Source organism: Petaurus breviceps, unplaced genomic scaffold (assembly GCF_028583685.1).
Source record: "Petaurus breviceps papuanus isolate PSGF00001 unplaced genomic scaffold, PetGlider_PUasm1.0 91133, whole genome shotgun sequence".
NCBI lineage: Eukaryota > Metazoa > Chordata > Mammalia > Diprotodontia > Petauridae > Petaurus > Petaurus breviceps.
Window position 1 is genome coordinate 51821677 of NW_027187419.1, and position 14354 is coordinate 51836030.

Genomic DNA, 14354 nt, shown 5'->3' on the forward strand with positions numbered 1-14354 from the left:
GGCCACTGCAGTTGCAGCATAAAAAAAGAAGGACCTCTCATTTAAAATAGTGGAAGGTGATTCCAAGGGGAGAAAAATTAATCCGAATTGATGAAGTTTGCATTTCTAAAGGACATTAGAGTTTGAAGGATTAGTGTGTGGGAGGAAAGAAAGCATATGGTTAATAATTAAACATATTCTTAAAAATGCTTCAAAGATCCTTGATTTTATTAATGACCCACCATTTTCTAATGCAGAAACTATCAATGAACTCATGGATCTTTGAATGAATGCTCTATGCTTTTTATTTTTTAATCCTTTTTAATGGTTGGGAACCATTTTTATTTGTATGGAGAGTTCCTAACACAGAAACTTCTGACAAAATTTTATCACCATGTAATTGCCTTTAGTCAATAAATATTATCGAGTACCTACTATGTGCTGGGCACAGTGCTTAGCACCAGGGATACAAATGCAAATAAAAACAAAGTCTAATAAAGAAGACAACACAAAAGGAAGGGGCAAAGGGAGGGAGGCACTCGGGCTCATAACGGAAAGTTCTAAGGAAATCCAAAAACAATATAACTTTTGGAAAATGGGGAGGAAAACTCTAAGTCCCTTCCTTAAATAGAGGCCCTGGAGCCCATGGCCCTATCCTCCAGTCATAGGGTCCAATCAGAAAAACTGAGGGCACTGATAAAATGTACCAGGCAGGTTTAATTTTGCAGCATAATGAGATTTCCCATTGATGAGACTGGGGAAGGATGGTGTGCTGGAGAGTTCTTAAGAAGCTCAAAAGTGGGGGCGGCTGGTGGCAGTGAATAGAGCACTGCCCTGGAGTCAGGAGGACCTGAGTTCAAATCCAGCCTCAGACACTTAACACTTACTAGCTGTGTGACCTTGGACAAGTCACTTAACCCCAGCTGCCCTCCAAAAAAGCAAAAAAAAAAAACTCAAAAGCATTATAGCTGCTGGGAAATGGGGAGATTTTTTAAAATCACATCTGTTTAACCCAATGAGGATGGCTTTTAGGAGCTTTCCTACATGAACTTTCAAGTCTAACCCTCAGTCTCCTTATTTGTAAGACTGAGGAGATTGGACTAGTTGGCAAATAAGTTCTCTTTCAGCTTAAACATCTGTGTTTCTTTGGCCTAATTTTCAACATGATTCAGGAATGACTTTTTACAATATCCTAGAACTAGATAGATACTCCTTGTGTTAATCAGAGGACTCTATCCTATCCCTAAAAAGCTTCCTTTCTAAAAAATATTTAGTGCATCTTTTCTAAGGAAGGTGCAGGGAAGGAACTCAAGTTCCCATTAAAAAAAAATCTTGTTGCCTTAATGTGCTTATGTGGTATAGAAACACAGTCTCTCTTATTTCTTATCTTCCTCCTTTTCTTATTGATGCCTTCCCTACTTTTTCCCCACACATATCTATTCTAGGTTTCTGTCATCTCTACCTGCCAGAAGATGAGTTTCCAGATACCTACCCCTTTGATGTAGAGACCATGAACTTTCCCACCTCCGACCTCTGCTTTGTGGGGCTGCTATCATTGATTGACCCTCCTCGATCCACTGTCCCTGACGCAGTGACTAAGTGCCGTAGTGCTGGCATCAAGGTAGAGTTACTTTTCCTTTGAAAAAGATTAATTTTACAATAAAGTCCTCTCTGCCAATCCCACGTATTTTTCTTTTCTCTTTTACATTTGAGAAGCATCATGACAGAATGGATAGAGAGATGTCCTTAAAATCAGAAAGGCCTGGGTTCCAGTTTCTCCTCACATACAACAGACTCGAGTCCCACATTGATATATACTGGCTAAGTCACCCTGGGCAAGATACTAAAAACCTCTCCATCCTTTAGGAAACTCTCTTAAGACTATAAATTACAGAGGGCACCAATCTACAATAGCAGAGGACATTTACTTTTTGATGAAATTACAGGTCCAACCCCAATCCCTATTCCTTTTAAGTTGACTACATCAAATTTTCAGTGATTGGCCCCTTTCAAGATACCACAGGAAATTCTGTAGAGACGTTTCTTCTCACTGCAGTTATTTCTTAGCTAACACCTTGATATCCTACTCTGGTGGAGTGAAGACAGCCACAGGAATGTTGAATAACAATAGCTTCCATGTATAACACACTTCTGTGGTTTGCAAAGTGCTTTACACAGATTATCTTATTGAATTCCATTATATTTTCCCCCATAAACCATGATAAGCAATGAAAAGACAAAAGAAAGGCTATTTTTTTTAATCAGTGGTTTCTTTTGGCAGTATGACATAGGATGCTATTCCCAAATCCACGTTTATTAGCTGTGTGATTTGGGGCAAATAATTTAACCTCCCTGAAATTCTGTTTCCTCATCTAAAAAGAGGATTAAATGCTTTACAAACCATGAAGTGTCACATAAACCATTGTGATTAATATATTGATATCAATAGACACAAAATAGTCTTTTAAGCTATAATGTACTATATTAATCCAAGGTAATCATAGCTTTTTGCATTTTCTTAATTCTGTTTCTTTGTGATCCTTTAGAATTTGTAATTCCACATTTATATACTGTTTTAAAAAAATAATCAGAGACTGTCACCTGATTTTTTTTTCCTAAAAGAGCAAATAAGAATTGCACTAGAGAAAAAGGTTTCCTCTTATGAAGGAGGAAAAAAAATTAACAAACACTGGAGCAAGCAGATATATAGAAAATGTTCTGGTGCTGGTCTTTTTCAGGGGGAGGAAAGATACGCATCACAACTGAAGGTCCCCCAAAGATCAATTCTGTCATCAACACTGATTATACCCTACTCACTCCTCCCTCAGCCAAGAGTAGTCGTGCCCACTTGTCCCTCTGCTTTTTGCTAGGCCTACTTCTCATTGATTATATCTGCTTCTCCTCATTTTAGGTTATCATGGTGACAGGTGATCATCCCATCACAGCCAAAGCTATTGCCAGAAGCGTGGGCATCATTTCAGCTAATAGTGAGACTGTGGAAGATATAGCAAAACGTCTTAATGTTCCCGTGGAGCAGGTTAACAAAAGGTAAGTGCAGCGGTAATGTGACTCTGCAGTGAGCCAGCCCCCTTTGAATCCAAAGGGCTGAAATGTTTGGGGGCTCACTGATTTGGGGTCTGGAGCCTCTCAGGCTGCCACTGAGGAGCTGTCTATATACACATACAAACACACAATTACTTTTCTTCTAAAGAGCTCAAGAAAGCCACTAAAATGGTGTTTTCATCCAATATTGGGTCTATGTTAGGATTAAAAAAGTGTTATTAACATGGGGTTCATAAATTTTTTCAAAAAATTAATAGCTACATCTCAATGTAACTGGTTTTCTTTGTGATCTATTTCTTTAATGCATTGAAAACTATCGTTCTGAGAAAGGATCTAAGGGCTTTGTTGTTCAGTCGTGTCCAGCTCTTTGTGACTTCATTTGGAGTTTTCTTAGCAAAGAAAGTACAGTGGTTTGTCATTTCCTTCTCCAGCTCATTTTACAGATGAGGAAATTGAGGCACACAGGGTGAAGTGATTTCTCCACAGCTAGGAAGTGTCTGAGGCCAGATGTGAACTCAGGAAGATGAGCCTTCCTGACCCTAGGCCTGCACTCTGCCCAGTGCTCCACCCAACTGTCCCATATGCTTTGCCAGATTGCTAAAGAGGTCCATGACACAAAAACTTCTCCTTGTAGAAATAGTTTCCTCTACCTAAAATGTATTTACTTCTCACTTATACCTCTAAAAATTTCCAATTTGGGGGCGGCTAGGTGGCACAATGAATAGAGCACTGGAGTCAGAAGGACCTGGGTTCAAATCCAGCCTCAGACACTTAATACTTACTAGCTGTGTGACCTTGAGCAAGTCACTTAACCCCAATTGCTCTGCCTTCCCCCCTCCAAAAAGACAAAAAAATTACCAATTTTGTTTAAGATTTATCTCTGATGCCACCTTCTCTATGAATTCTTTCCTGTTCTCCTTATTTGCTTGTGCTCTCACCTCCTGAAATTACTTTTCCCTTTGTATCCTTGGTGCCAAGGATACTACTTCAGATATAATTGGGACTTAATCATTTGTTGAATTGAATGCAGAATAATACATAAATAAATGAATACATAAGCAATATACTAGGAGGCCCAAGAAAGGAAATAGTAGCCACCAGCAAGGAAAACAGGGAAGGCTTCATTGAAGAGAACAAATATTGCATTGGGATTTTGAAGATGAGTAGGAATTCAACAGACAAAAGAAAATGGTGGTAAGGGGGGCATTCCAGTCACTGCGAACGCCAGGCATTATTGCTGTCAGACTTTTGGGGTCCCTTCTATAGGGGAAAGGCTTGAGAGTATTCATTGCCAGCGCTCCAATATGAGTCCCCTGCTAGCCTCTGTGTCCTTATCTTGAATGGGGATAGCAAAGCCTATTACTAAGCTAGGCTTCTCTATTTTGCAACTGTGTTGGGAGCATTATTGAGGAGGTGAGGAAATAATCACCTCAGAGTATTGTTACTTACTGGGCTTTTCAACTCAGAACAGTCCTTCAGCTTTAGTCCTTTTTGCTAAGTAGGCATTGCTTTGGTCCTTCTAGGGAGGCAAAGGCAGCTGTAGTCAATGGAATGGAGCTGAAGGAGATGAGCCCAGAGCAGCTGGATGAGGTCTTGATCAATCACACCGAAATTGTCTTTGCAAGGACATCTCCCCAACAGAAGCTGATCATTGTGGAGGGCTGTCAGAGACAGGTGAGTGATGAGTGAGGCAGTACTTACCAAGGTACCTGACACATAGCAGGTGCTTCTCAAATGTTTATTGACTATGACCTACAGGCACCCAGGTAAGTCCAAGTCAGATATCTTCAGACTGCCATTTAATATGCCAATTTAAAAAAACAGAAAGCTCTTTCCTAAAATACAACTGAGATTCCCTCAAAAGCATCAGGAAAAGAAATGACTGGTTCTTTCAAGGAAATTCAACTGAATTCCACAAGCATTCATTAAGCATTTACTATATTCTAGGCCCTGTTCCAAACATTGGAAATACAAAAAAAATAACAATAGTTATAATTAGGATTTATGTAGTGCTTTCTATATATGCCAGGCATTGTGCTAAGAGCTTGGTAAATATTATTTCATTTGATACTCACAATGACCACATGTATTAGGGTTATTATCTAATTCTTAGCCCCATTTTTGTAGTTGAGAAAATTGAGGCAAACATGTTAAGTGACTTGTCCGGGTCACACAGCTAGTAATAATCTGAGGCTGAATTTATACTGAGGTCTTCCTGACTCCAGGCCCAACACTCTAGCCACTATGCCATCTAGCTCCTGGAGCATACATATATTTGGCTTTAGGAAAAAGAAAGTTCCCTATATTCCATTTCAACACCAAATATATATCCTGTCCTTAACTTTTAAAATTATATTTAATTTTTCAATTCACAAAAAACTATTTCTCTTCCTCCCACATTGGTGGAAAAAAAGAGTTAAAAACTGAAAACTAAACTCTTGTAAGAAAAAAACAGGCACATTCAAACAAGACAAATTCCGTCATTGGCCACTTCTAAAAGAAACATTCTCATTCTGTCATTGACTCCACCTGTTAGGGAAGACGCATGCTTCATCATCAGATCATTGTGTTGACTGAATATTTCAAAACCTTTTGTCTTTGCAATGTTGTTATTACATAAATTATTTTGGTTTTACTCTCTTCACTTTGTATAAGTTCATGCAAGTTTTGCAGGTTTTTCTGAAATGATCCCTTTCATTATTGCCATTCCATTCCATTATATGCCATTCCATTCATATACCATCATTTTGACGTGGAACAAGTTTTCCTTTCTTGCTATTTGAAGAAGATGGTGACCCATCTAATGGTCATTCTCTATTAGTTTAAAAGAAACTTGGTGAATGCTTGTTTTATATCACATAGAAACATGACCCTTTTCCCAGAAAAGACTTGCAGAACATAGGGTGATCCTATCTTCAGAAGAAGATGAAGGATATTATTTTTATCAATGCTCCAATCACTTAGGTACCCCTTGAAGTTACTGGATTTAGACTTTGAATCCCATGTTGTTCTTCTAGGGTGCTGTTGTTGCAGTGACAGGGGATGGTGTTAATGATTCCCCAGCCTTGAAGAAGGCTGATATTGGGATTGCCATGGGAATTGCGGGTTCTGATGCAGCAAAAAATGCAGCAGACATGGTCTTACTAGATGACAACTTTGCCTCTATAGTGACAGGTGTAGAGGAAGGTAAGTAAGGTCCCTTCCATCAAAGGGAATTCTTACTGATGCCTTTACAGAGTTTTGATTTAACCATGTGGACCAAGAACAGTTTTTCTAAAGAGAACATTCTCCTTACAGGTCGCCTAATCTTTGATAATTTGAAAAAAACCATTGCCTTCACCCTGACCAAAAATATTGCTGAGCTTTGTCCTTTCCTGATCTTCATTATTGCTGGAGTCCCCCTGCCCATCGGTACCATCACCATCTTGTTCATTGACTTGGGCACTGATATTGTAAGTAGATTTGGGGGGCACCAAGAAATAAAATAAATATGACATCAATTGCCATAAACTTTTGGGACTATATTTTCCTTTCTCGATTTCCTTTCTTCTGAAGAGACTTATATGTCTTGTCAAGAGATTGATCTTATTACTCTATCCTAGGGTGCCAAAGGAATAAAATATAGTACTAGATGTCATAATGTGCTGGAACTATTTTCCCTTCTGAGTTTTTTTCCCCTGGAGAGATTTAAATAACTAGTCAAAAATGGTAACAAAATGAATTCTCTCCTCTATGGAGCTTTCCAAATCATTCCATTTACCTGACCCTCAATATGTATGGTTCATTATCTCAGCTTTCTTGTTCCTGAAATGGGGACAATGATCAAGGACCATGAATAGAACTACTACCAAAAAAGTCTGTCCAAAGCTTAGGGGCCTAGAAACATTTAAGATGCCCAAGAAATATAGTAGGATATAGCCCCTTAACTAATCCAACAAAATTCTTAATTCAACAAAAACATAGAATATTCTCAGATATCTTAAAACCCTTAAGATGAAAATACTGCCTTTATATATGGCAGTTCAACTAAATCCCCCCTAATTCAAAGAGAAGTATAGACTTGCTAAAGCTATGTATAATGGAAATCTAATGAATGGAGTGATAAATGGACTGAAAGGGGGAAAGATGGCATTATTCACATTTTCAATAATCCTTTGTTCTAATGATAAAATGCTGAAAATAATTCCCTGTACTTCCCTTAGTCATCTTTCCATGTAGGATTAGCCAAATTAATTCATAGAATCATGGATCTAAAGTCAGGAGATTAGAGGTTGTCTAGTGCAATGTCTTCATTTTATAGATAAGGAAACTCAAGCCTAATGATTCATACTAGGACTCATCAAGAACACATTTTTAGACTGAGGTTCTCTAAATTCACAACAGACAGCAATTAAATAATAGTGGAAGAATAAGCAATGCTGTTAAAGGTAAATTATTCATGTAGCTTTGCAATACTGTGTTTCCCCAATAATAAGACACTGTCTTATTAATTTTTTGGACAGAAAAACACCAGAGGGCTTATTTTCAGGGGAGGGCTTATTTTAATGAACATTGACAGCAATTTTAATAAACAGGTAAATGTGAACAAAAAAATGCACCTTTATTCAATAAGCAAATCACTGGGGAAGAACAGGATGACGCGCTCACTGCTGCAGCTCTGATTGGATGCAGCTCGGAGCGCAGCGTGCGTTTCACCGGGGCGGGGGGAGGGGGATGGTGCATATAGAGGGTACCATAATGTAGCGTGTAGCGCAGGGGATCACCTTCACTACAGTAGCAATCTCAATAGAGCTTATTTTCGGGGGAGGGCTTATTTTAGAGGAATCTTACACAGTAAGGGGAGGGCTTATTTTCGGGATAGGTCTTATTATCGGGGAAACATGGTATGTGAATAAAGGTTAAGTAGATGATAGAGAGCAAACTGGAGACAAAAGTAAGGGAAGTGGCCCTCACCAACCTTCCTTTCTTTCTTCTCTACAGGCAGTGGTATACTAGGCTGCTCATATATTATGGCATGGTTGGAGATCTGTTTGTTTTGAAACTAATAGTAAATTACTTGTTGCCTGGAGGCTTGAAAGTTTTCAGGCCAAGCTACTTCCAGAGCCCTGGGGCTCATTTATTTTCTCTTTTGTTTTCTATTTAAATATTAACTGGCTGTGTTCTAGCTACAGGATGCTGGTAAGTGACAGGGTTTCATTATCTTCTTTCCTCTCCATAGATTCCTTCCATTGCCTTAGCTTATGAGAAAGCCGAGAGTGACATCATGAACCGAAAGCCACGACACAAGAAAAAAGACAGATTGGTGAATCAACAGCTGGCTTTATATTCTTATCTACATATAGGTATGCTGAAATCTCTCTTGTGTGTTATTTTGGTATCAAAGATCTTTCCTGGGCCCCTATCCCCTAATGAGTTCAGAGAATGACTTCTTTTTAATAGATAAGGACAACTGGAAAGAAAATATTTTGAATTCATCATTCTTAGCATGTCTTATATGTCGCATAGGAATTCTGCAGTCTTTGGGTGCCTTCCTTGCCTATTTCACCGTCTATGCAGAGCAAGGATTCAACCCTGCCCATCTCATTTTCTTACGGTCAGAATGGGAAGATGATAATACAAATGACCTTGAAGACAGCTATGGACAAGAATGGGTAAGAGAGGTCAAAGTTCTAACCCTGTTCATTCTTCATTCTATTTCCCTTTGACCTGATTGATCCTGAAATGCCATCTTCTGGACTACCCTAGTTTATGGTTGGTGTCCTTTGTTCTTGAAGAGGACCAAAATGACATCATTTTACTAAAGTCAAATTTCAATGTGTTGGACTGTGGCTGATCAGACCAATAAGAGCTCAGAATGCTCTACCACAAGTTGGGCACGAATAATCCCTATGAACATTTGGAGTGCATACTCTAAATTTATGCATCCTGCATTTCCTTTGAGCTGCTTCAATTCTGCTTTGCTCATAAAGCATAGCACCTTCTCTGATGTGGGCACACCATGCTGAGTGGTCCTGTGCCAGTGTCTCCCATGTCACACAATCAATTCCAAAGTTCTTGAGAGAGTCCTTGAGAGTGTCCTTATATCGTTTCTTCGGACCACCATGTGAATGCTTGCCCTGTGTGAGTTCTCCATAAAGTAGTCTTTTTGGCAAGCATACATTTTGCATTCGAACAACAACGTGGCCAGCCCATCAGAGCTACACTCTCTGAAGCAGAGTTTGAATGCTTGGCATTCAAATTTGCCCTAGTTGGGTAGGTGGTGCAGTGAATAGAGCACCAGCCCTGGAGTCAGGAGGACCTGAGTTCAAATCCAGCCTCAGACACTTAACACAAAATTAGCCGTGTGACCTTGGGCAAATCACTTAACCCTAATTGCCCTGCCTTCCCCCCTCCAAAAAGAAAAAAAAAATTGCCCTAGTTAAACTACCTTATTAGAATCAATGAGTGAAGGAAAAAGTGAACGGACATTTACTAATTACTATGCCCCAGACACTAAGTACATAGAATATAAATTTGATGAGTTAAAACATTTGTTATGGGCCTAACTAAAGTCAGCCTTTGCCCTCAGAGATCATGTATTCCAAGGGCAGGAGAAAACACTGGAAAAATTTGGTGACTCCTAGCCCAGGAAGGTAACTTGGTTGTATAGTGGTTGGAGTACTGGATCTGAAGTCAGAAAGACTCATCTTCCTGAGTTCTAATCCTGCCTCAGACACTTACTATCTGTATGACCCTGGGTAAGTCACTTAACCCTGTTTGCCTCAGTTTCATCAACTGTAAAATGAGCTGGAGAAGGAAATGGCAAACCCCTAGGGTATCTTGGCCAAGAAAACCCCAAATGGGATCAAAAAGAATCAGGTACAACTGAAAAACAGTTGGACAGCAAAACCTAGGAAAAAGCACTTTGGTCCTTTCCCTCTTCCAGACAGGAGGCTGTAAGGAAGTAAGCTGACACACACACCCAAGAACAGCCTGGTTGATTTTGTCACGATTCTAGAACTAGAAGAAAGCAGACAGGTAGGGGAAAAGGTTACTCTCCAGGCAGCAAGCTCTGGCAATGAAAAGATTGAAACCTTCAGGTTATGGTCTCTGATCATGCAATGTTCCTTCCTGGTTGAGAGGTGGTGAACGATAGGTGGGAAATGCCATAGGGTCAATATACTGGTTTTCTCCTTTTAACTATTTTTCTTTATTAAATATGAGGGGTGATGAGTGAAGCAGTTACTGGGAAGTGACTAATGGGAAAAAAATCTGAAGAAAATATTTTTTCAAACAAAACATAAAAAATAATGTAAAAATGGAGAAAATAGAATAAAAATATACATACTGCCTTCAACTATATAAAGGAAGGCTACATTAAACAACATCAGATCTCACATAAAATATAGTGGACAGTGCTAGTTACTATCTTGTTAGCTGGTTTTGGGAGTTTCATATTGCAGCTAGAGCTGTGGACTTAAGGGCAAGAAGACCTAAAATCAAATCCTATCTGAGACACTTGCTAGCTAGGTTACAATGGGCAAGTCACTTATCTTTGATGAGCCTTAGTTTCCTCATCTGTTAAATGGGAATAAAAATGGTCCCAAATTCACAGAACCAAATGAGATAAAATTTAAAATGCTAAATAAATTCTACTTATCACTATTAAATGGATATACATTTGTGTGTTTATAAGTGTGTATCTTTTGTTAAAAACAAAATTCATTAGTTCAAAAATGAAAACAGCAATGGGAAGAGAGTCTTGTGGGGGAAAACTTGGTTTCTGATTGAAGACTGTCCTTTAGGTAATTCACTTCATCATAAGAGAAATGTCACTTGACTCAGACTAGAGTGTTAGTTATCTGTAGTTTCAAGTGGTCAGAAAGCAGAAAATAAGAATTGTGCCTATTGGAACTATAGCTGATTTTTTCAGAATGGAAATGACAGAAGTGCAAAATATTTGAATAGCTCTGACCTTTATCAGGACTTGTCCTGGCCTTTGGTAATAGTTTGCTAGAGGCAAATAGATGGTTCAGTGAATGGAGTCCTGGGTCTGGAATCTGGAAGACCTGAATCCAATCCAGCCTCAGTCTGGATGTGACTGTGTGACCCTGGACAAGTCACTTAACCTCTGCCTTAATCTACTGGAGAAAGAAGCCGCAAACCACTCTTCTCTCTACCAAGAAAACCCCAGGAACAGTATTGGCATGATATTGTCCACAGGATCACATAGAATCAGAAACAACTGAACAATAGAGCTGACACACATCAGCTTTGTAACAGGTACAAAAGAATAATTAGGCTGCGAGGTACCATATGTGGGGATAAGCAAAAGAAATGATGTTTCTTTCCTACTCAACTGTTACCCTTCTTGGATCACTGAGTGACCAGTTGTTTGCACATCTAGGAATGAGTCCCTATGAAGCTTCTATTAACATTCCCAAAAGCTTTCTTTGCTGCATCTCAAAGCTTTTTTCCTTTCCCGATCATTTATAGACAAGATATCAGCGGAAGTATTTGGAATGGATTGGATATACTGCTTTCTTCGTTGCAATCATGGTCCAGCAAATAGCAGATTTAATCATCAGAAAGACTCGGAGAAATTCTATTTTCCAGCAAGGTCTCTTCAGGTATCACTACGCTATATATCAAAGACTTGTGATGTAAAGGAAGTGAAGTTCTGTTGGCTCACCAAGGAGCTAATACTATGATACCTACTATGGTAAAAGACCTCCTGATATTATGCTGGATCATATTAGCCTAATGGACATCTGTTAATCAATGAATTTTATGTGGCCTACCATGCGCTGCTATGCCATTGCGCTAAACGCTGGGATGTAAAGAAGCAAAAGGACATTCACACTCTAGTGGGGGAGGTAACAGTATTCAAATAGCTGTGTGCAAACAAAATATAGATAGGAGAAAGTCAAAATTATCAGCAAAGGGAAGGCATTAAAATGAAAAGGATTGGGAAAGTCTTCCTGCAGGAGGTAGGATTTTAGCTGAAATGTGAAGAAACCCAGGATAGCCAGGAGGCAAAGAAGAGGAGGGAAGATGTTACAAGAATGGAGGACAAACAGTAAAAAAAAATGCCCAAAAAATTAAAAAAAAATTTTTATGGCCAGAATTCGGAGATGGAGTGTCTTGTGTGAGGAACAGCAAAGAGGCCAGGGTCACTGGATCACAGATTGGGGAGGGGGAATAATATAAAGGTATAAGAATACTAAAGAGGTAGGGGGCAAATTATAAAGGATTTTGAGTGCCAAATAGAATTTTATATTTGGTCCTGCATGTGAGAGGGAACCACTGGAGTTTAGTGAATGGGGGATAAAGGGACTGACATGTTCAGACCTGAACTTTGGAAACTGAGTGGAGAATGGACCGACGGCATGAGAGACTTGTGGCAGGGAAACCCATTAGTGGGGTATTACAACAGGCAGGGCATAAGGTGATGAGAGTCTGCACCAGGATGATAGCAGTGTCAGAGGAAAGAAGAGGTATATACAAGAGACGTCACACAGGTGAAATCAACAAGCCTTGGCAGTTGATTGGATATGGAGGGTAGAAGATGCTGAAGAGACCAAGAGACCAGGATGATTCCTAAATTGGGAGCCTAAGGGACAGGGTGGTACCCTCTACATTAGTAGGGAAAGTAAGAGAGGAAGAATAACTAAATGGATTAAAAATCTGTTCGTGTTTGCGTTCCTTACAGAAATAAAGTCATCTGGGTAGGAATTGCATCTCAAATTATCATAGCACTAATCCTCTCCTGTGGCCTTGGAAGTGTTCCAGTTCTGAGTTTCACCACGCTTCGGTGAGTTATCTGCCCTAGTGTGGGAAGGGAAAGCACATTCTGAGAGGAGCCTTAAGTTAGGGGACCAGGCTGAGGTAGGTTGAGAGAAGGTAGTAGGGATTGGCAAACAAGTATTCTCTCCTAGGGAAAAGAGATGGTTAGGCCTGATAGAGCCATTTAGGGAAATGAGATAAAATTCAAAAACATGTTCCCTCTGGAAAGATTTGAAGGGGGAAAAGCATACATTATGTCCTCATCTTTGAATATTCCATGCTTTCTATTGTACCTCAAAAGAAAACTGTTTTGGGTCAGTTTAGAAAAAGCCTTCCCTCCTTAGTATCCACCTTAAATTGTTGAAGTCGCCAAGAAGACAGTGAAGTTAATAGCCCCACCACCCTTTACCTGAGAAGCTGGTTCTTATCTTCTGATAGATTTTGACTCTTGCATTTGGTTCCATTTCATTTCCAGGGTTCAGTATTGGTTTGTGGCAGTACCATATGCCATTGTCATCTGGCTATATGATGAGTTACGAAAACTCCTAATCAGGCACTATCCAGGAAGTAAGTAACATCAAGGAAGGAGGGTTTGGGTCCAGATTTGGGAGACCCTGCTGGGGATTTTATTGAGCATTTGCCTTTTCACATCTCCCATAGGCTCCTTATTGACTCTTATTGACTCTCTTTCTCCCCCTGCAGGTTGGTGGGATAAGAACATGTATTACTGAAATTGCTTTTGGTTCCCAAGACTCCTCTTGATTTCTCCCTGGTGATGTTCAGCATTCTCCAGTCACTTCTGCTAGCAAGTCTCCTGTGCAATATGGGCATTGTCAAAATCCACACACTAGAAGAAATTTGTATGAAAGGGTCTCAGTTAATGAACTGTAAATAAGAAATTTGGTTTTTTGTATAGGTTGTTTTATTTCTGCACCTTGCACTCCATCCCTCATTTGTTTAAAATGTATAAACTTTAAAAGAGGTAGAGAAGAAAAATAACCTGTTGGATGTGTTCATAATACTTAATTCTATTGCACTTGCACTGGGTATAAGACTGTTGAGTTTTATGACTTCAACATAGGCATGATTGTGCATAGCACAAACAATACTAGACTGGCCTTAGAGTGGCCACATTTTCAAGTAAAGGGTATTTTATAAAATAAGGTTTTGACTGTTATTCTTAGACTCCCTGAAAAGGTGCTCTATTTCAACTAGGAAGAGAGTTGAAAACTTAAGGTAGCACAGTGGTCCAATAGATAGAACACTAAACCTGGAGCCAGGAAAACTGGGAATCAACAGTGTCTCACCAGAGACTTGTGACACTGATCAAGTGTTGTTTTGTTTTGTTTTTTTTAAAGCAATTGGGGCTAAGTAACTTGCTTAAGGTTACACAGCCAGTTATTTTATGTAGGTGCCAAGTATCTGAGGCTGGAACCAATCCCAGGTCTCCCAACGCCAGGGCTGGCACTCTTACTCACTGCGCCACCTGGCCGCCCCCAATGATCAAGTGTCTTGACATCTCTTGGCCTCAGTTTTCTCATCTGTAA

General features: G+C 39.5%; 1 protein-coding gene across 1 annotated transcript in view; it reads left to right on the plus strand.

Annotated features, from left to right (window-relative positions):
* LOC138155551 (potassium-transporting ATPase alpha chain 2) overlaps positions 1 to 13970 on the plus strand; it is a 34372-nt gene extending 20402 nt beyond the window's left edge. Inside the window, exons 13-23 of the mRNA XM_069080840.1 lie at positions 1425 to 1600; positions 2891 to 3027; positions 4566 to 4716; positions 6060 to 6228; positions 6340 to 6494; positions 8261 to 8384; positions 8548 to 8693; positions 11518 to 11651; positions 12734 to 12835; positions 13283 to 13374; positions 13510 to 13970. Of these exons, the coding sequence (XP_068936941.1) occupies positions 1425 to 1600; positions 2891 to 3027; positions 4566 to 4716; positions 6060 to 6228; positions 6340 to 6494; positions 8261 to 8384; positions 8548 to 8693; positions 11518 to 11651; positions 12734 to 12835; positions 13283 to 13374; positions 13510 to 13538 (1415 nt within the window). The 3' untranslated portion in view covers positions 13539 to 13970. The remainder of the gene's footprint in view (positions 1 to 1424; positions 1601 to 2890; positions 3028 to 4565; positions 4717 to 6059; positions 6229 to 6339; positions 6495 to 8260; positions 8385 to 8547; positions 8694 to 11517; positions 11652 to 12733; positions 12836 to 13282; positions 13375 to 13509) is intronic.
* The last annotated feature ends 384 nt before the right edge of the window (positions 13971 to 14354 follow it).